Here is a 21,604-nt window from a genome sequence, read left to right on the forward strand (position 1 = left end):
TGTGTGATAAACGATTGGGTTGAAAGGTTCTGTTCTGCTAACAGTGGAGACTTCCACTGCTGCAAAGAACCTTCCACCAACACAAAATGGTCTTCCAGTAGTCCATGGTTCCTTGGACCAATAGATGGCTCCTGGTGTCAGAGTAAGGCTCCCCCATTAACAGGACCTTTAGATCCAACCAATCCAATGTTCATGAATATAACTATCCATCATAAGCAATTGTGAGATGGTTCTCTTGCCTCTCTCTTCTCTATTAGGCTTTGTAGACATCTGATAAGGCTTCTCTCATACCAAGCCTTCAGGTTATTAAATAGAAAACTCATCCCACTGCTTGCATTTCATTCCTCTGTCAGCCAAACAAGATGAAGCAGCGCAGTGGAAAATTCAGGGGAGTCAATGTGCCTTTCCTTCCAAAGCTAATAAAATTTGGGGGGAATCAAGTTTTTGGGAGGGTCAAAACCACATGAGGAAAGACAACACAGCTGAATCCTTGTGCTATATAGGGTTAGTTGATCATCCAGTGAAAACTGAGAACGTTGAGCAATGCAGCTTATGTTTTTTGTTGCTGGGAATAGCACATTCACCCATTCAGATAAATGTTCTACACTAAAACAATTGTTTCTTATCAACATACAAAAGAAAGAGGATAGAAGTAGCGATTAGTTTCAGTGGGGCACAATTAAGCCAACTGCACAAAAGAGGGAAGAAAACACAATGACTGGACTCAACAATCATATGCCGGACTATGCTGAACCAACATATTGTGCAATAGCAAACTATTGCACATTGCATGGGACCTATGGTGAGTGTTAGTTTAGCCAGCTTTCAGATGAACACATGATACTGCCTTATATGGAGACAGTCATTGGTCAATCCGGGTCTGCACTGCCTACTCTGATAGGCAGCAGCACACAGGTCTTTCATATCACCAATTACCTGAACCTTTTAGCTGGAGATGCTGGGATTAGAACCCGAGATCTTCTGCGTACAAAGCATGTGTTCTTCCACTGAGTCATAAACGGACAAGGCAAAAAATTCGGAATCACCATGGAGTTTGAATGGCATGATGTGAAACCCCGCAGCGCCATATCTCTTCCCTATTAACTCTTCCTACTTTTAACTCCTGTCCTGTTCTTGCTAAGCCAATGAGAGATGACAAGGATACAGTGGGGATAAACTGGAAGCCATTAATGAAATGGATCTCTCCGCTTGGAGATGGGACCTCTAATGTTTGTGACGCTTGATATAACTGGTGTGTATGAAGGTAGGAAGAAGCGCTCCAAGGTCAAAGGGAGGGAATTTGGGCAGGAACTCAGCTTTCATACAGAGAATGCCAAAGTCTTTGTGGCAGGAAACCACAAAAATTGCCCCCTTTCCTCTTCAGTGTGGAAAATTGCCAGCACCATGTCTTCAGACCTATACAGAGTTACTCCCCTCTAAGCCCATTGAAATCAATGGATTTATACTGGAGTAAATCTGCATAGAATTGCACTGTATGTGGATGTGTGTGCTGTCAATTTGCACCCAACTTAGGGTATCCCCGGAAAGGGGCTTCTTAGGCAAGTGAGAAGCAGGTGGTTTGCTAATATGTTCCTCTGCTGAGTCTTCATTGGTGGTCCCCCATCCACGTACCAACCTTGCTTTGCTTCTGATATCTGACAAGACCAAGTTATACCATGCCACCTTCCCTCCCACTGCACTGTAAGATGCTTCCAAATGAAGGCCAATTCTTTATGAGTGGCAGAGAATCAACCAATAGAACTCCTGAAGCCATAACTGAGATCAGTTCAGCAAATCTCCACAGCTCAAGTGTATTTTCATGTCATTCATTTTTGGGTTTGATTGGCTGAGTTATTCAGAAGTCTTTCCATGGAAACAGGCTGAAAACATTTGCTACTGATAAATATGGGAAAGTTGGGTGTGGGAAACCCATTGTTTTCTGAATTTATTTTCATCCAATACTACCATCGGTCTTTCCACTGCAATAAAACCTCCTTGATTTGCCCACTTTCTGTCAGAATATATGCTTATTTGGTTAAAGGATGGGGACCACTTTTCAAAGAGTGGTTTAAACAACTATACTTGATCTTAGCCAAAAGGCCGAGAAGTTGTATTTGTATCTTATATTTATACTACATATATAGCTTTCATTGATGAAATCAGGGGCCATGTCGTAGAAAAAGAGCTGCAGGAACTCATTAGCATAACTCATTAGCATAACTCATCTGCATGTGCCATGCCCCTTGCCATCACTGGAAGTGTGTCATTGGCATAACTGATTTGCATATGCCACACACCCTGACCTCACCTATCCTGGCTCTTTTGGACCCAATCCTGGCCATTCAGGGCTGAAATTGGACCCAAAATGGCAAAAAGGGACTGAAAATGGCTGAAAAGTGTCCCAAAATGGTCAGAATTGGGCCACTGCTGAGCGGGAGAGTGATCCACCACCAGTCAGAGGCCCGATCCTGGCCGTTCTGGGACCAATCCTGGCTGTTTTAGGCAAGCTCCTGGACATTTTGGGCCAAATCCAGGCCGAAACTGGCCCAAAATGGCCAAAAATCAGGTGGGCGGGGCCACCTGACATGTGACCTGTTTGGAGAACTACTGGTACTGCATTCCTGTGCATTCCCCCTTAAAATGAGCCCTGGATGACATGAATAACTATCGCTACTCACCTATGCATTGAGGGGTACTGCCATTATTTATTGTCTTTAGGTTTTCATCCTACCCAATCAGGACACTTGGCAGCTATCGGGCCATTAATCTCAGCAAAAACTGAAGGACTCACTAATACCTCTCTATGACCCTTTCTCCAGGACTAGATTCCATTCCCATTTGATTGCATTTGAATAACAGGATATGTGGGATGAATGTGTCCCAGTAGAAGATGTCACATGAGTGTCACACTTCTGAGGGGCTGACAGTGCCATCACAGAAGCTTCTCACACAATCTATCAATCCCACATTAGTCTGTTACTCAAATGTAATACCGGAAGTATGAGATCTATTGAGAAGTAGCATCCATGTTGCTGGAACATGTGATGGTTCACAACTCTTGCAAGTAGACTGGAAGCTTCTTGAACTAAATGCCATTTGCTGTATCTACAGAAAGGATTCATGTTCTTTTTCTTCTTCTTTCTTTGACTGGAGGTCTTATTGGGCAGATCCCAAATGTATCACTCTGTCTTGTGTTGGTTTGTGATTTCAGCACATCTGGTAATTCATTAAACATGCCAGTCTGTCTGTGATCAGAGTCCATCAGCTTCAATGCCAATACCAACCGTAAGAGGAAAGTTCAAAGGAATTAAATTAATTTCTTAAAACTGTATGACCATATGTGCTTGGTTTGAAGAAGTTAATTTAGTAGATACCTCATTCTATGTTGGACCCAGACAAGAAGACTACAGATGTAGCCTACAAAAGACTACAGTATGTAGAGCAAGATTTGTGTTCAGTCGCACCTTAGTGACCAAGCCGTAGCACAGTGGTTAAGTGGTTCGGCTGCGATCTGCACTCTACTGGTTCAAATCCCACGACCGCCATGAGCTCAGTAAGTGGCCTTGGGCAAGCCACTCCTCTCAGGCCCAGCTCCCCATCTGTATTGTGGAGGTAATAATAACACTAACTTGTTCACCGCTCTGGGTGAGGCACTAATCTGTCTTGAAGAGCAGTATATAAACACAGTTGTTGTGGTTGTGGTTGTTGTTGTGGTTGTTGTTTGGTTGTTGTTGTTGTTAAGGTGCAACTGGACTCAAATCTTGCTGTTCTACTGCAAACCAACACAACTACCCACCTAAAACTATCTTCACGGAAGATAGTTTGTAGACTACTTCAGTTATAAACTCCTTTCTGCCACAGATGCACATTGAAGTTAGGGTGATTAAGAGAAATTCTCTTAATTCCTCTTTGTCCTATTTCTCCCTGAAATGTAGCCTACAGATGTAGCCTACAAAAGACTACAGTATGTAGAGCAAGATTTGTGTTCAGTCGCACCTTAGTGACCAAGCCGTAGCACAGTGGTTAAGTGGTTCGGCTGCGATCTGCACTCTACTGGTTCAAATCCCACGACCGCCATGAGCTCAGTAAGTGGCCTTGGGCAAGCCACTCCTCTCAGGCCCAGCTCCCCATCTGTATTGTGGAGGTAATAATAACACTAACTTGTTCACCGCTCTGGGTGAGGCACTAATCTGTCTTGAAGAGCAGTATATAAACACAGTTGTTGTGGTTGTGGTTGTTGTTGTGGTTGTTGTTTGGTTGTTGTTGTTGTTAAGGTGCAACTGGACTCAAATCTTGCTGTTCTACTGCAAACCAACACAACTACCCACCTAAAACTATCTTCACGGAAGATAGTTTGTAGACTACTTCAGTTATAAACTCCTTTCTGCCACAGATGCACATTGAAGTTAGGGTGATTAAGAGAAATTCTCTTAATTCCTCTTTGTCCTATTTCTCCCTGAAATCTAACAATCCTTTACCTTTCTTCTTTTTAGAAATTTGGAGTCATTTTCTAATCAATTACATTTTGATCAAAAAGAAATCTGAAGAAAAGGAGGCTTAAAAGGGAGGTTCTGCAGAATTTCAGCATTTCACTCTGTAGGTGCTCAGAGGCAGGCAACGTCTTCCCAATCCTTCCTGTCCTCCGGCAACAGCACCACCCTGGGGTGATATAGCATAAAACAAAAGGGTGCCTTGATTTTTTTACAAAAAGAAATCAAAAAGGAGTGAAAGAGAAGTCCCTCTTTTAAAAGAGAAACTGGAAACTTAGAGCGGGACCACAAGTGACGCCTGACACAGGTTGGACACTAGTCAGCTTCCCTCAAGTTTTGATGGGAAATATAGGCAGCTTGGCGGAATGTTGGACAAGTGACAGTTGAAAAGTCCATTGGACAGCAGTCAGAGAGTCAAGCTGCAAGACCAGGATGCCTATATTTCCCATCAAAACTTGAGGGAAGCTGACTAGTGTCCAACCTGTGTCAGGCGTCACTTGTGGTCCCGCTCTTAGAAGATCCAGTGGCTATATCTAAAAATGTGAATTTTGGAAAAATAACTTTTGCTAAAGTTTACTGAAATCAAAATAACATCATCAAGTACCCCCTCCCTGATTTCAAAAGAATGCAGGGAAAGGAGGGAACCTTAAGAATGCAGAGATGAAATTTAGAGCAATCCCATGGATTAGTAGGTTACTTCACTAGGTTTTCCTTCTGACTGGCCAGGTGGAGGTCATGTCCAGGAGTGGATTTTTATCAACTTTTGGCCCTTGATCCAATCTGAATCTAAGTTAATTGACTTCTCCTTCTTGTCTTTTAAAAGACTAACACCTTTTCTCCTGGAAGTAATGGGATAAAGCATTAAGTTAGCAACGTAGAGTAACATACTGGGAATGTAGTAGAAAAGGGCAAGAGTCCAATAGCTCCTATAAGACTAACAAAACTTGTGGTAAGGTATGAGCTTTTGTGAGTCACAGCTCACTTCTTCAGATACTGTAGTGTGACTCATGAAAGCTCATACCCTACCACCAATTTTGTGAGTCTTATACGTGCTACTGGACTCTTGCTCTTTTCTGCTGCTACAAACACAGCTACCCGTCTTGATCTATCTCCATATTGGGAATGGGAGGGGAAGATACACTCAATAATGTATGATCCAAGATTCTGCCCAAATATCTCTCTCTCTCTCGCGCTCTCTCTCTCTCTCTCTCTCTCTCTCTCTCTCTCTGCAAGCTCACCTCAATTGCTCCTAATTGCATATCTCGTTTAATTTTTAAAACTATAATAGCAGATTGATTGCATGAAACGTTACAAAATTATCATAAACATGTTACTAATTGATTATTCATTTACTGAGTCACATCAACCACCTGAAGGAGATATATATAAAGATGTAAAAGCAAGTTGTTAACTGTGTCTGGTATTGCAAACAAACAACCTTTCGAAGTCCAAATTTCTTCCAAGCCATCCCACATCCTTCCTGGGTATATGAAGTTAGAAATATGGGGAGAAACCTAGCATTCAGTTATCACAGATCCGTACATTTTGAATCCCGATCCAAAAAAATCCATATGCAGAATCTGAGTTACTTTCAGGAAGAGATCTATTGCTATATGAATTAACTTTATATATTCTTGCTTTCTTCTGACATTTAAACTTGTGTCAAACCATCTGCTTCTCTTGATGATTTCACTCTCCTGCCAAAAATCTTAATTTAATATTCACATAAGAAGAGCCATGTTGGATCCAACCAATGGTCCAGCTACTGTAGCATTTAGTTTCCTACACTGGCTAACCAGCTGTCTCAAGGTCTGTGGAGAAATGCCATTCTGTATGGGGAGTTAACTTTCTATGGGCTGCAGAGAGGAGGGGCCAGTTCTGGAGTAGAATGTGATTGGAGGGAGAGCGAGTCAGTTGGTGGAGGGGAGTTGGAAGTTGGCAGTTGGTGGCTGGGGAGTGGAGGGAGAGATGGCTCTGAGGGGAGAGGTAGACCTAGTGTAGCCCCAGGTATCAAAGGTTCGGGCCTGCCCTACACAACATCTAATTGGGGCATGAGGGAGATAGAGTAGGGGTTTCTGTTTCTGTTTTATTAGTCCTTCCGTTCACTGTATATTTGCCTGTGTATAGTTAGAAGTTAAATAAATGTGTTTTGGAATTTATGAAGCAAGAAAGCTCTTCTGTTCCACTTAGTCCCCCAACCGCTTGGGCCCACTAGCAGAGGAGGGAGGTTAGGAGGCTGTCCCGCCTAACCAGGACCCCATACAGGGACAGTGGTGGCAGCAACTACCCGGAGACAGGAAAGGGAGACAGCCCCTTCAAGTGCCTAGCCAGAGGCGAAAAGGCAGGGGTAGGCAGAGCAGGGTCTACCAGTGGGAGGAAAGGCCCCATTTTGCCACAAGGTCTTTCAGGTCATCTTCCAAAACAACATTCTTTTCTTTTGCAATACAGGGATTGATTCTCGCCGTGTTTCCCAGGGGGCTCTTTGTTCAGTTGATTAACATCTTCTGGCGGGCCCTGGCCCCAAGGACATTAGCCTGGCCTCAGTTAGGGTGAGGGCCTTTTTGGCCTTGGCACCGGCTTAGTGGAACTCTCTCTCCATTGAGCCCAGGACCCTGCGAGACTTGTTACAGTTCTGCCAGGCCAGTAAGATAGAGATGTTCTGCCAGGCCCATGGCAGTGGCTGAGGTCTGGTGGGCTACCTGGTGTGCCTCTCTGCTGTGGCCTTGGCCTGCTGTTTATCTGAAATATCTATGATCTGCCTGCTTTACCCCCTCCAATTGTGGAAGAGGTGTATAGTTATAATATCTTTGCTGCTGTTGGATATGGTTTTATGGTTTTAAATTGTGTTTTGTCCTTTGTATTAATTTTATACTGTATTTATTGTTATTGTAGTCTAACAATGTTGTCACCCACCCTGAGACTGTTCACAAGGAGAGTGGGTTGGAAATTTAATAAATTAAATTAATCAAGGAGGAGGAATGAGGAGGGAGGAGAAGTTTAACTCTTTTTTCCCCTGACATTTTCTCACCAGCAAAAGCCACTCCTGAGCTGCTTTTACCTTGTGGGGAGGAACTTACAGGTACTCTAATGCCGCACCCAGGTTTAATGGCTGAAGGAAATGAATTTACCTATCTAGGAGGGCCTCATTATCTGCCCTGTCTCACCACCCTTATATATGTATGCATATGTTTGCATATGTACCTGCCATTAAGTTGCAACCAACATATGGAAACCCCAGCAAGAGGATTTCAAGGTAAGCAAGAAGCAGAGGTGGTTTGCCATTGCCTTCCTTTGAAAAGCAAGCCCAGTCTTCCCTGAGGGCCTCCTATCCAAGTTTTGACTGGAGCTGACCCTGCTTAGCTTCCAAGATTTGACGAGATTGGGCTATGCTCTGCCACTTTATGTCCCTGTATTTAAAGCATTTTATTTCACGTTGATTTTTTAAAATAAAAAAATCTGTCCCAAGAGGTTTAAAAATTCATATAAAGTCGGAGCAAAAGTAAATGCTAAAAATGTGACCAATAAAATTAACCAATTTATAATGAACAGCAGAAAAATTCATGGCAATGACCATAAAATCCTAACACCATGAAGCCACAAACCATTATGCAATAAAAGTATGATTTTTTTTTCATTCTTACCTCCAAATGTCTTTTTGGCCTTGGCACCAGCTTAGTGGAACTCAAAATGACAGAAAAAAAAAGAAAACCAGGTGCAAGGTGAAAGGATTTATTACGGGGTTTTTTATCCCTACGTGTTTCGCTTTAAACTTCATCAGGAGATCGTCTATGGAGTATTTCAAACTTGACCTTAAAACTTAGTTAAAGCAAAATACCTAGGGTTCCTTTCATCTTGCACCTGGTTTTCCTTTTTTCTTGACTAATCAAGAGTTGCCGTGCTGAATCAAGCTAATGGTCCATCTAGTTCAGCCTCCTACGGCACACAGGAGCCAGTCAGCTGCCCCCATGAGCTCGACAAGCACAGCACAGAGGCCGAATCTTTTCTATTTTGTTGACTCCAGCGTTGGTCTTTACAGAAGTACTGCCTCAGAAATTGGATGCTCTATTTAATCCTCATGGCAAATATCCTTTGAGAGTCCTGTCCTCCATGAATTTGCCATGAAAGGTTTTCACGTGGCACCAGAACATTTACAGATTTGGTGCCAGACAAAATGACAGAAGGAGGGAGTTTTCTAAGCATGGCACAATAATGGAAAAGTCCTTTTCTTTACTGACCATCTGCCTCACTTTAGAAGGTTGGGGGGACATGAAGTAGGACCTACAAAGAGGATCTTAGATAGGTTCATAGGAGACCAAGAAACTCCTCAGACACCCAGGTCTCTATCAAACACCATTCCCTTTCCATCCAGAGAACTTGAATTGTTAGAGCTTGGATGGTAAATGCCCTCATGAGTCTCTCTCTCTCAAATGAAACCAAAAGATGAAATACTTGAAGAAAATACATCAGGAACGTCCAGAGGCGATTGTGAAAAAAGCTTTAAGGAAGAACATGCAGTAGAAACATTCAACTCGCATTAGGGCACATTATTCATTCAGGAGGTCCACATTGCAGCCGTGATGGATTTAGGACTCTTAAGAACTCGCCAACATGACAAAACTCAGCTCCACAATATCAAGGATCGCATCATATACTACTTGGCCAGTAAACATCACAAAGGAAAAGGCTTTATGTCCTGCTTGATCTTTTCCTGTATCACAAAGATGGAGAAGCAGCAGGAGCTCCCATAACAGCGTTAGCAGCTGTCCAGCAGGATAGACAGCTGCCTTATTTTTGAAAGCCTCTATTTGTAACTTTCAGGACCATGGAGAGCATTCATGAAGACCGGGAACTTTTCAAGCCATAGTTGATACTAGTAGCCATTCATAAAAGGAGGATAATTAAGCAAGCAATTGATGAGTATTTAAACGGCAGAATTCACTGCCACTGAAGGCAGTGATGGCCAAAAACATACAAGGCTTTAAAGGGGGGCTAGTCAGACTCATGAAGGAGAAGTCCATCAATGGTGACTGAAGGAAGGTTCCATTTACAGCAAAACTCTAAGTACCAGGTCTGGGAAGCACAGCAAGAGACGGCCTCGGCCTTTATGCTCTGTTCATTTGACCCTCCAAGAGAACTGGTTGACCGCTGTGAGCGAAACTACACGTGACAGCAGCCACAGGTCCATCTCACAGCCACAGTCACCATTTTAGAAACTTGTGTAGGGTTTTTTTTCATTGCCACAAGGCCCCAATCCCGAGCACTTGGGTGGCACAGCAGCCCCAGGAGCTCTTGTTTCTTCCCCCACCCCCACCCCGCATCTTTCCAGGTGCCAAAACAAAATTGGGGGGGGGGTTGTGATATCTGAAAAGGTACAGAGGGGAACAAGAGCTCCTGGGGCTGCTGTGCCACACATATAGAATCATAGAGTTGGAAGGTACCTCTAAGGCCATCTAGTCCAACCCCCTGCACGGTGCGGGAACTTCATCCCGCCACTGCCCCAGTGACCCTTGCTAACCCCCCCCCCCCCCCACTGCCCCAGTGACCCTTGTCCCATGCCCAAAAGATGGCAAAATACCATCTGGAAACACACATGCTCTGGACCAGGGCCTCATGGTAATTTTTTAAAACAACAAATGTTTCTAAAATGGCAACAGTGGGGTGGACCCGTGGCCACTGTCCCTTGTAGCCTGGCTCTCTGTGAAACAGTATCTGGACTAGATGGCTCCAGCAGGCTCGACTTGTGTTCTTATGTTCCTATTGAGGCACAGTAGTGAGTTTGGGGTGTTTACAACAACCAGACAAGTCAAAGAAAAATGGGGAAAGAAAGATATGGAATAATAAAGAGCAAGAGTCCAGTAGCAACTATAAGACTAACAAAATTTGTGTTAGTGAGCAGTGACTCATGAAAGCTCATACCCTGCCCCAGATTTTGTTAGTCTTATATGGGCTACTAGACTCTTACACTTTTCTACTGCTAGAGAAAGACTAACACAGCTACCCATCTTGATCTATCTCCATGGAATAATAAGCAAGCCTTTAGACATACTTGGCACTTGTAGAACGTGTTTGAAGGCTTAAAGCACCTCCCAGAAGGTAATTTTTTCATAATGTTTACAACAACAACCCATTACTGCAGAAGGGCAGCTATGACTGAGAGGGGGGGGGATCTTGCCTAAGCCCTGCACCCCATGATAAGAGCAAGTACTGAGCAAAGACTTACAATTTTGTTGCTCAGTGTAATGATTTTAAGTGTGTGTATGTGTCTTTAAATGCTTGATGTGGTACAGATGAAGATTGGGGGTGAAAGTGAGGGATAAGTGAGTGATATGATTGGTTGATGACTGAGAGTGTGGGCAGAGTGAACTGCAGTTTTTAGTTACTGAGCAAAGAGAAAAGAGACTTTTTGGTTTAGACAGGCAAGCTGTGTGCAGCCTGAGAGTGTCTCTGTATTCCTGAGAGAAAACATTCATTCTATCGAAAACAGGCAAACTGTGTGTGCACCAGAGAGAGAGAAAAGGGGCTTTCTGGTTTAGACAGGCAAGCTGTGTGCAATCTGAGGGCGTCTATGCCTTTCTGAGAGAAATATTGATTCTGGTTTAGACAGGCAAACTCTGTGTGCACATGAGAGAGAAAGTTTATGTATCTCTGTGTGACTGAGCCTATGTAAAGAAACTTTAAGAACTGAGAACTATCTTTGAAACCATCAAGCTTAAGTAACAGCGTAAAACCGATACGCTTCTTGTAAAACGTTTGGGTTTTTTTCCATCCCAGAGTATATGTTATGCCTATATCCCGTTCCTTTCCTGAGGGCCACATAGTCCCACAAAGTATCCTGACACTTGGGCACGTTATTAAAGGGGAAATTTAAATGAACCATTTTGGAATATAATTCCTGGTGGCAGCAATCTACCCAGAGGGTGTAAGAAGAGGTTTAAAGACAAAATCTAATTGAAAAATAAAGAGGGTCGTAACACTCAGCCACCAACTTTTTTCCCCTTCTGATCATGGGCCAGGCTAGGGTTCAAATCCTTACTCATCCCTGGATGACCTTGAGCTATTCTTTTTTTTTTTCAGTCTAACCTACCTCATGGGGTTACTGCAAGGATAAAATGGGAAAGAGAGAACCACATGCATTGCCCTGGCTCCTTGGAAGTAGGGTGCAATTGAAAAAGTGCAAATTTGATTAAAGAATAGCATGGGGGAAAGGGTTCAACCACCCTTCCTCCAACACGATGGTCCCAGTCCGAATCTGGGTGCTGCCCAGAAGCAATTTCCAGACCTCCCTATGTCATATGTAGTGGAGCTACTCTTCCGATCCATCGGCCCTTGATTCCTTCTCAGTCTGTTTTGAAATTAGCTTTCTGATGAAGGGATGTTACTTAGAGCCCCCTGTTGTTTCACAGTGGGAAAAAAACCATCCCAGAACTTCACCGAAAGTGGAAGACCGTGTCTCCTCCAGTTTCTGGTAAGTTCAATACACATCAGGAGTCATTCTTCCACTTAGTTGCCTCGAAATGAGAATGGGGTTCCCAGGATAATACCAAATTAAAAGATCAGATTCTGAAATGGGTTTGTCCACCCATCGGAAATAGAGTCTGTCTTTGCCTGCGTCGTGCAATATAGGTTTCCGAAAGAACTATCCAATTTCCTGCTTTGACAAAGCTAATGTTCTCCTGGTGCGGAATGAACTCCTGCTGAACAGCCGACCCGCCGGCATTGAGCACAAGGAAACTAACGATACTCAAACAAATCAGACAGTGCAACCGAAAAGCCACTCGGTGCTATCACTTACCCAAACAGACAATTGGCAAAGCAAGATCTTAATGCACAGGGGGTCTCATATAGGAGAAAGAGGACTCTCAGCTAGAAGTAGGAAGGGGGGGGGGGAAATCCCTATTTCATTTATACGTATTTCTCAACCGTTTCAGTTCTCTACTTTATTGCTGTTGGTTTTGTAGATTTGTTGGTATTGTTTCTGGTTGTCAGATGGTTTCTATGTGCAATACACACAGAGGGCTTTTAGTGGTGGTACTCTGTACAAGTGAGTACCTCCACAAAAAAGTTGTGTATGTATGCACAATACTGGAAATCGAATACATTGCCAGCAGTATATGATTGGCTAATAAAGATGTTGGAGATTGCAGAAATGGCAAAATTAACGGAACTGCTGAGGGATAAAACAACAGCAAATTTTGTGAAGATCTGGAAACCTTTCATGGACTTTCTGTAAATGAAAGAAAAGTCAGAAATAATGATCTGTGGATTAGAAAATTAGGGTTATAAGGTTGGCGACAAATGATAGGCTGAAGCAAGCGGGGAAAATGCAGATATCTTCATAGTAAAGTCAAAGTTTTATGTTTAGTTAAGATATGGGTATTATGGATGAGTTAAGTAATAAGAAAAAAAAATCTGTAAAATGTTTAAATGGTATGTCTCCCTCTATGTTCTTGTCTGTTTGTTTGTTTGTTTGTATGTTTTTGTCTCAGTGTGAACCTTTGCTTGTCATTTGCTGTATTAAAATATTTTTTTTTAAAAAAAGTTGTGTATGTGTGTGTGTACGTGTTCAGACAAACCTGGGGCGGGGAGGCTCTTCCAAGTCCTGAGGGGGAAATTGGTAGAAATCAGCGCAACCTCATATATGAGTACTGGCACTTTTTAAAACAACAAATAACAAACAACAAACAACTCTTGTCTGCGTGTGTGTGTTTGCGTGCATGTAATTTATAATGGACATTTATAGGCATACAAATATTGTTTTAAAATTATGAAACAAAGTTTGGCATGAAGAAGCAGAAAACAGCACACAAATAATTAATCCCAGGTTTCATTTGCACACGGGAGATGCAAACTTGGAACAGAAACTCTCAAGCTGAAACAGCAAGGATGAGAAGGTTAAATGCTTCTCTACAGAAAACTTACCCAAGGTGTGCTAATTATTGTATCATCTGCGTGAGGTGGTGTTGTCTAGAGGTTAGAGGTAGTGTCGTCTGGAGATTAGAGGGTGTTCAGCTCAAATCTAGAAGACTGGGTTCAGGGCCCTACTCCCTTCCCTCTGAGTGATCTTAGGCCTTTCATGGCTTAACCTACCTCGAAGGGTGATTGTGACAAAGAACTGTGAAAAGGTGAAGAACATTTGCTGCTCTGAGCAACTTGGAGGAAAGGTGGGATAAAGATATAGGAGAAGGGGAGGCGGGCAGGCAGACACGCAGACAGACAGACAGATACTCTGTTTTAGATTATATGACTAAAGTTCATAAACTGCTTTGGGTCCTGTGTTCTAGGATAAAGTGGCACATAAATATTCTAAATAAATAGACAGACAAGAGCACTGCACATACCAGCTGTAACACTGCATTGAACAAGGGGGATGGACTAAGTGGTCTCCAAGTTTCCGCCTAACACCTTTTTGACACTATTTGTGCCTTGCCTTCCTTTCTTTGCAGCACAGGGCCAAGCTACAAGTGACGAATGACACTTGAACGGCAAGTGGATTGAGTGGAGGGCAAGTGAACAGAGAGAAATACACTTGCCGTTCAAGTGTCATTCGTCACTTGTAGCTTGGCCCACAGTCCCGCTTTTAAGCATACGGAAATGCAGCCTATAAATGTGATTGATTAACTGAGAACTTTTTCTTATTATTTCTACTGCTTTTCCATAAATAACTAAACATCAAATGTATTTTTGGCTAGAACTCGTACTGTAGCAAAGATGCTGAACAGCTAGAGCAGCTGTTATAGTGATGACAGAACGCAGCTACTTAATGTAATTCTCAATCCAAATAACTGTTTGAATTTTTTTTATTTTTGCAATCTCGCAAGAATACAGACCACTCGAGACTGAACTGTGTTTTTATCCCTTGCAGGAGCTGTTGTGATTGCCTTTGTGGTCTGTTGGCTTCCATATCATGTGCGGAGACTTATGTATTGCTATGTGCCAGAAGATCAGTGGACAGAGTGAGGAACTTTATTTTTAACATTAGTTGCAGAAAGTTTTAAGCAAATGCAGATGCCAGCAGCCTAGCGCTGTCCCTCTATGCTGACTTCTGACCTCTTAGGAGAATAAAGCAGCTGAAGTCCCATCCTATTACTGGTACTATTCAGAAAGAATTAGTATCCAGGCTTGGGATCACATGACGCTTATCAAACGAAGAGCAAGATTTGGGTCCAGTGGCAGCTTAGAGACCAACTACATTTCCAGGGTATGAGTTTTCTAGAGACAGACGAAGGGAGTTCTTGTTAGAAGGGACTGGCGATGTCTCTTGCTCAGGCCTTTAGGGCTGCCAGCAGAGAAGGAGGACGGCAACAACCGTAGAGTTAGTTAGACAGATAGGCTGGTATCAGTCTCCTTCCTGCCAGGGGAACTTCCTTCCTTCCCTTCTCTCCTCCTCCTCTCTCTCTTCTTCCCTGCATGCACCAGGAGAGGCACCATGGTGTCTCCTCCTGAGAGAGATGGCCTACTTACAATCTAAAGCCATCTTAGCTAGTTAGATCAGTTACTAGTTCTTTCTCTCCACTAAACTTATATAGTATATATTTCTTTAGATAAATAAAGTTACTGGTTCTCTATCTTGGATGCGAGCTTTCTGCATGCCTTAACTAAAACCCAATAGTTCTGACCCAAATCTTGCTCTTCTACTACAGGCCCACACAGCTACCACCTGAAATTATCTTACCAAAATGCTATTTCAAACATTGCTGAATATTATACAGCTGGTGTTTGCTGTCCTCATTCAACTGAGGGTGTCTTTCTCTTCATCTTCCACCAGCTTCCTTTTTGACTTCTACCACTACTTCTATATGCTGACGAACATCCTCTTCTACGTCAGTTCAGCCATCAATCCAGTCTTGTACAACCTGGTGTCGGCCAACTTCCGCCAGATCTTCCTCTCAACACTCATGTTTGTGTGCCTGCCCTGGAGGAAGAAGAAGAAGAGAACCAAGTTCAACAGGAAGTCCAACAGTATCTCCAGCAACCATACCTTTTCCAGCCAAGTCACCAGGGAAACCACATACTGAGACCTGAGCATTGCCAAAGGAAGGAAAGAGTGAGTGTCTCAATTCGAGCTTGAACTGGACCTTGCAAAGAGGGCTGTATGGCTTTTCGACATAGCCCCCAAATTCACCATAGCATGAATGTGTTTCGCTGGTTGTCATACTTTGGAACGAGTCGATGTTCGTTCTACCAGTTAAATTTGGGGTTATTTTAATGCATCGGCCTTTGCCTCTTGTGAGTAACGTCTCCATGTTTTGTAACTCTGATCGGCATAAAAGTCATCTGTGACAACACTGAGGAAGCCATAGCAGTTATTGAGTCAACGCTGGCCAAGCTTGAACGCCTCTTTGTCCTGCAGTCCATCGGTGTCTCCGTTTAGAAAGGCTGCGGGAACATTGAAAAAATCCAGACCGTCTCTTCTAGTGACTCTGAGATTGTAAAATGACATGGAGGCTGGGTAATTGTTCTTGTCAAGGGTTTGTTTGTTTGTTTAGTGGGAAAGAACTGTTGGGGTTTGGGGGGGGGAACATATTGAACTGGTCTTTATGGAAAGAGGAATGTAAACCGTTCAGTGAAGAAGGGCATGCGATACTCAGGGAATGAGGCTATCATTGTATTTAAGGAATTAGATCTGAACTCAGATGAGAACAGAGTATTTGGGGAAACCAGGTTGGATTCCTATCATTTCATAAGGTCGAATGTTTTGGTTAGTCCATGGTGCCATCTTGGGTTTAGCTTTGAAGAGCAACACTTTTTGTGCTTTTTTGACCCAGGAAACCGGCTTCTTTTGTTTTGAATGTGCCTGGCGTGAAGGGGCCCAGCCCCTTGATAAACGCCTCCAGTCAGTGCTACAAGATGTGTCTTTTACATAGAATAGCAATGATATTGGCGGAAAGGGGTGCCTGCTAAGCAATGAGATGCCTGCTCTGTAGCAGAGGGTACTTGCATCTGTTGCTTACTGTTGAAATAGATTTGGGGCAGGGGAGATGCACTCCTTTGGAGTGCATGATCAACTCCTAGTACTATGACTGCATCTTGGTTTGGGTGCCAACAATGTGCTCTGAGTTGGACTGAATGTAGGAGCGGAGAAGGCTCTGCTTAGAGAAATTGACAGGGGAAGAAGAGGTAGGGCTGAGGCAGAGATCAAAGCAGGAGTGTGGCAGTGGCTTAATGGTATAGCACCAGCTTTGCATGCACAAGATCCCATGTTCAATACCTGGCATCTCCAGTGAAAAGGGTCAGATAGTAGATGATACAAAAGATGTCTACCTGAGACCTAGAGAACAGAAAATACTGGCCTTGAGAGATAATTGGTCCGACTTAGTGGGCAGCACTAAGTTCCTCCAGTCTGATGTGGCTTCCTCAGAAGTAAGTGTTCCTTCTGTTGGAGGAAGAGCCTCTCAAGTGGGAAGAAGTGCTCCTTAGGCTGGTAGAAGGCTGTGAACTTTGCTTAGTGGAGTAGTAAGCATACAAGCTAGTATAAGGCAGTTTCGTGGGTACATGTGCAGATGCAATTAGGGAACACTAAACAGATCTAGACTGTTTCCCTAAACACATGGCTGAAGAAATGAGTAGGGAGAGAGATTTGAAGGAGGCCAGAAGCGGTTTGATGAGTAGTGATGAATGGAGCTGTGTCAAGCTTAAGGTGGTGGTAGAGAGTGCCCTCAAGTCATAGCTGACCTATGGGTTTTCATGGCAAGAGACTAACAGAGGTAGTTTGCCATTGCCTGCCTCTGCAACCCTGGTCTTCCTTGGAGGTCTCCTATCCAATTATTAACCAAGGCCAACCTTGTGTAGCTTCTGCGATCTGATGAGATCTGACTCACCTGGGCTATCCAGGTCAGGGCGTGACAAGCCTATAGAACTTAAAAATTCATTAGCTTGGTAAACCAGCATTCCTCTACAGAGCTCATGAGTGCATGTGGTCATCTGCTGGTTTAATCCTCACACAAACTGTGTGAGATAGGTTAGGCTGAGAGGAAGTGTCGGTGGCTCGGTGGCATTTCCATTTTAAGAATAGCAGGTACCAGGTGTTGGAGAAAGACATTTCTCTGCTTGAAAACTACGTATAGTCACTGCATACTGTCAGATCACACTGTATTGAACGAAATGGACAGTTTGCAAGTTAGCATCACATACTTGATAGCAGCTATCCCATGTTACCCAGCAAGCTCTGTGGTTGAGTGGGAATAGGAGCCCCAGTGCCCCAATCCCACCCACTATCCTACATCAGCTTTCTTTCTATATTAGAAAATATGATGATCTTCTAAGAGACAAATTCAGCTCTCTAAAAAATTGCCCTGTATCATTTCCTTAGATTTGTTTCCCAACATTGTCTCTCCCACCAGCTGGTGATCTACAGTGAAGCTGGAGGATGAGACAGTGACATATGCTCTCAACAGCTTTCATTCTAAACATCTCTAGCCATTTGTTGATGCATCAATGGAGCAGCCGACCACGAAAGCAAAGCCCAACCATTGAGATGGTCTAAGAATCACAAGTACATGTGATAGTCCAACTCCAACCAAATCTAATAATTACAGCACAGGACTGGCAACCGCACACTAATTATCTTTTGCTGAACTGTGCCACTACAAACCACCAGATAGAGGGATCAAATATTTGAATCCTTCTCCACATTGAAAAAGAAACATACAACAGTTATCACATTGTCAAAGAGAAAGTTCTAACCTTCTTCACCATGACATGCTAATTTTCATTGTGTGGGAAGTTATTAGCTGAAGGATTATTTAAATATTTGACTCCCTCATCCGAAACATGAAATTATACAATCCAGCCATCATTCAGTCACATGTATTGTCGAAGGCTTTCATGGCCGGAGAACTATGGTTGTTGTGGATTTTCCGGGCTATATAGCCGTGGTCTTGGCATTGTAGTTCCTGACGTTTTGCCAGCAGCTGTGGCTGGCATCTTCAGAGGTGTAGCACCAAAAGACAGCGATCTCTCAGTGTCACAATGTGGAAAAGATGTTGGCAGGTCATTTATATCTACTCAGGAGGGGTAGGGTTGAGCTGAGTCATCCTGTAAGAGTTTCCCAGGGTGTGGAATGCTAATGGAGGGAGGCTTACAGGATACAGGAGGCTGTATCCTGTATCTCAGGATACAGTGAAGCCTCCCTCCATTAGCATTCCACACCCTGGGAAACTCTTACAGGATGACTCAGCTCAACCCCACCCCTCCTGATTAGATATAAATGACCTGACAACATCTTTTCCACACTGTGACACTGAGAAATCTCTGTCTTTTGGTGCTACACCTCTGAAGATGCCAGCCACAGCTGCTGGCGAAACGTCAGGAACTACAATGCCAAGACCACAGCTATACAGCCCGGAAAATCCACAACAACCATTCAGTCACATGGGTTACATTTTTTTTAACATGTTGAATGGTACACTAGAATCTGGAAGATCCACGTGCGAATTCCCACTCTGCTAGGGAAGCTTGTTGGATGACCTTGGGCCAGTCTTTCTCTCAGCCTAGCCTACCTCACAGGGTTGTGGCTGTGAAGATTAAAAGGAAGGGGGGAGAACAATATCGCAAACCACTTTGGGTCTCCACCGGGAGGAAGCTTGCCTGCCACTGTTGATCTTCTGTTAGATGTGCTCTAGACTGAGTGTTGGTTGAAATGGGGTGATGATGAGGGCCAGTGAGCCTGCGTGACCACCACAAGGTGTTCTTAAGTGGACAAGTTGACAAGAAAAGGATTCATTGCCAGTAGAAAGGTTGAAAGTAACTGACAGGGAAATCCTAAGCAGAGTTACTCCAGTCTAAACCCATTGAAATCAATGGGCTTAGACTGAAGTAACTCTGCTTAGGATTTCACCGGAAGTTAAAATAGAACAGAGTCCAGTAGCACCTTTAAGATGAACCAACTTTACTGTAGCATAAGCTTTCGAGAATCACAGCTCTCTTCGTCAGATGCATCACTGTGGTTCCCGAAAGCTTATGCTTAGGGGTGTGCAAGCCAAAAATTTTCGGCTATAGCCGAAAGTAGAAAGCCGAAAGAAGATTCTCTATCGTTAAAGCCGAAAGCCGAAACAAGAATCTCTTTCGGCTTTCAGCTTTCGGGATTCTTTCGGCATTCTTTCGGCATTCTTTCAGCTTTTTTCTAAGGGAAAATGCCTCCATCTTCCAGGACGCCTGGAGGAGGCATTTTCCCACCGAATAAGCCCAAAATTGGTGGGGACCTTCCTCTAACCCTTCTCTAACAACCACCCAAGATTCAGACAGATTGGACTTTGGGGGGCCACGTTATGGCCCCCCAAAGCAGGTCCCCCCATCCTCCCATAAGAAAGCGAAGGAGCAGCATATTGTTAGCATGCTGCTGCTAATCTTTCTTCATTATTTCCTATGGGGAAAAAATGAAGAGGCAGGCTTCCTTTGCCAGGGGTGGCATTTTGCATGCAAAATGCCCCCTTACCCTCAGGGGCCCTTCTCCCACCCCTCCTCCCACCCCCCACCAAGGCTCAGCCTGCTCCCACTTGGGGGGGCCATTTCATGGCCTCCCCAAGTAGGTGCTCTAATCTCTACCACTGACAGCTGGGGGAGGCTTGTGTTGCCAGGGGTGGCATTTTGCATGCAAAATGTCCCCCAACCGTCTGGGGCCCTTCTCCCACCCCTCCTCCCACCCCCCACCAAGGCTCAGCCTGCTCCCACTTGGGGGGGCATTTCATGGCCTCCCCAAGTAGGTGCTCTGCTCTCATCTCTACCACTGACAGCTGGGAGAGGCTTGTCTTGCCAGGGGTGGCATTTTGCATGCAAAATGCCCCCCAGCCCTCTGGGGCCCTTCTCCCACCCTTCCTCCCACCCCCCACCAAGGCTCAGACTGCTCCCACTAAAGTCCACCCCTTACAGCCCCACACAAACCCAATTCCCCCCCAGCTGCCACACACAGACCCAAATCCCCACATTAGCCCCTCACAGACCCAAATCCACCCCCACCTGCCCCACACCCATAACCCCAGGAACAGGCTGGCAAAGGCCAGCCCTCTCCCTTTGTTCCCTATGCTGGGAACTTCTAAACTCTCTTTCCCTGGGCAATTCTGCACAGCCCAGGGGTGCCACAATGGTGGGCACACTTCTGAGTGCCAGCTGGTCCCTGTGAAAGAGCACCTGAACCACAGACACCCTCCCTCAAATTCCCCCACCACCTACAGAGATGGCTGGCCAGCCAGCCCCATTGTTCCCTATGATGGGAACCAACTGCACAACAAAGAATAAAACAAGAACAACACAAAATAAAGTTTTAAAAAAATTATTTTCTCCCTTCCAAAGTACAAGTAGGCAAAGCATTATGACACATTACACCAGCAGTCCCCCACACAGAAAAATTAAAACAAAACTCACTTAACATCAGAGAATCACAAAACACGATTCCTGTCAAAAACACTTTATTTCTTGAACAGCTTTATGTTACACAGCAGGGGGGAACACCAAAGGGCATGGCAGCACTATCTTACACAAAAATAACACAACTCACTTAACATCAGAGAATCACAAAAGCACAATTCCTGTCAAAAACACTTTATTTCTTGAACAGCTTTAGGCTACACAGCAGGGGGGGAACACCAAAGGGCATGGAAGCAGTATCTTACACAAAAATAACACAACTCACTTCACATTAAAGAATCACCCCAAAAAATTGCTGTCAAAAGCACTTTATTTCTGTGACTGCTTTAGGTTACACAGTAGGAAGGCACCACAGAGCAGGAAAGCAGTGTACTACACAAAAATAACACAACCCACTTCACATCAGAGAATCACACAAACACAATTGCTGTCAAAAACGGTGAAGTGGGTTGTATCATTTTTTGTAGTACATTGCTATCATGCCCTGTTGTGCCCCCCTGCTGTGTAACCTAAAGCTGTTCAAGAAATAAAGTGTTTTTGCCAGGAATTGTGTTTTTGTGATTCTCTGATGTTAAGTGAGTTGTGTTATTTTTGTGTAAGATAGTGCTGCCATGCCCTTTGGTGTTCCCCCCTGCTGTGTAACCTAAAGCTGTTCAAGAAATAAAGTGTTTTTGCCAGGAATTGTGTTTTTGTGATTCTCTGATGTTAAGTGAGTTGTGTTATTTTTGTGTAAGATAGTGCTGCCATGCCCT

General features: G+C 43.9%; 1 protein-coding gene across 1 annotated transcript in view; it reads left to right on the forward strand.

Moving 5' to 3' along the window:
- NTSR1 (neurotensin receptor 1) overlaps positions 1–15,505 on the forward strand; it is a 167,575-nt gene extending 152,070 nt beyond the window's left edge. Inside the window, exons 3-4 of the mRNA XM_054979364.1 lie at positions 14,353–14,443; positions 15,256–15,505. Of these exons, the coding sequence (XP_054835339.1) occupies positions 14,353–14,443; positions 15,256–15,505 (341 nt within the window). The remainder of the gene's footprint in view (positions 1–14,352; positions 14,444–15,255) is intronic.
- Positions 15,506–21,604: the final 6,099 nt, after the last annotated feature.

The sequence above is a fragment of the Eublepharis macularius genome, chromosome 5 (assembly GCF_028583425.1).
Source record: "Eublepharis macularius isolate TG4126 chromosome 5, MPM_Emac_v1.0, whole genome shotgun sequence".
Classification (NCBI taxonomy): domain Eukaryota; kingdom Metazoa; phylum Chordata; class Lepidosauria; order Squamata; family Eublepharidae; genus Eublepharis; species Eublepharis macularius.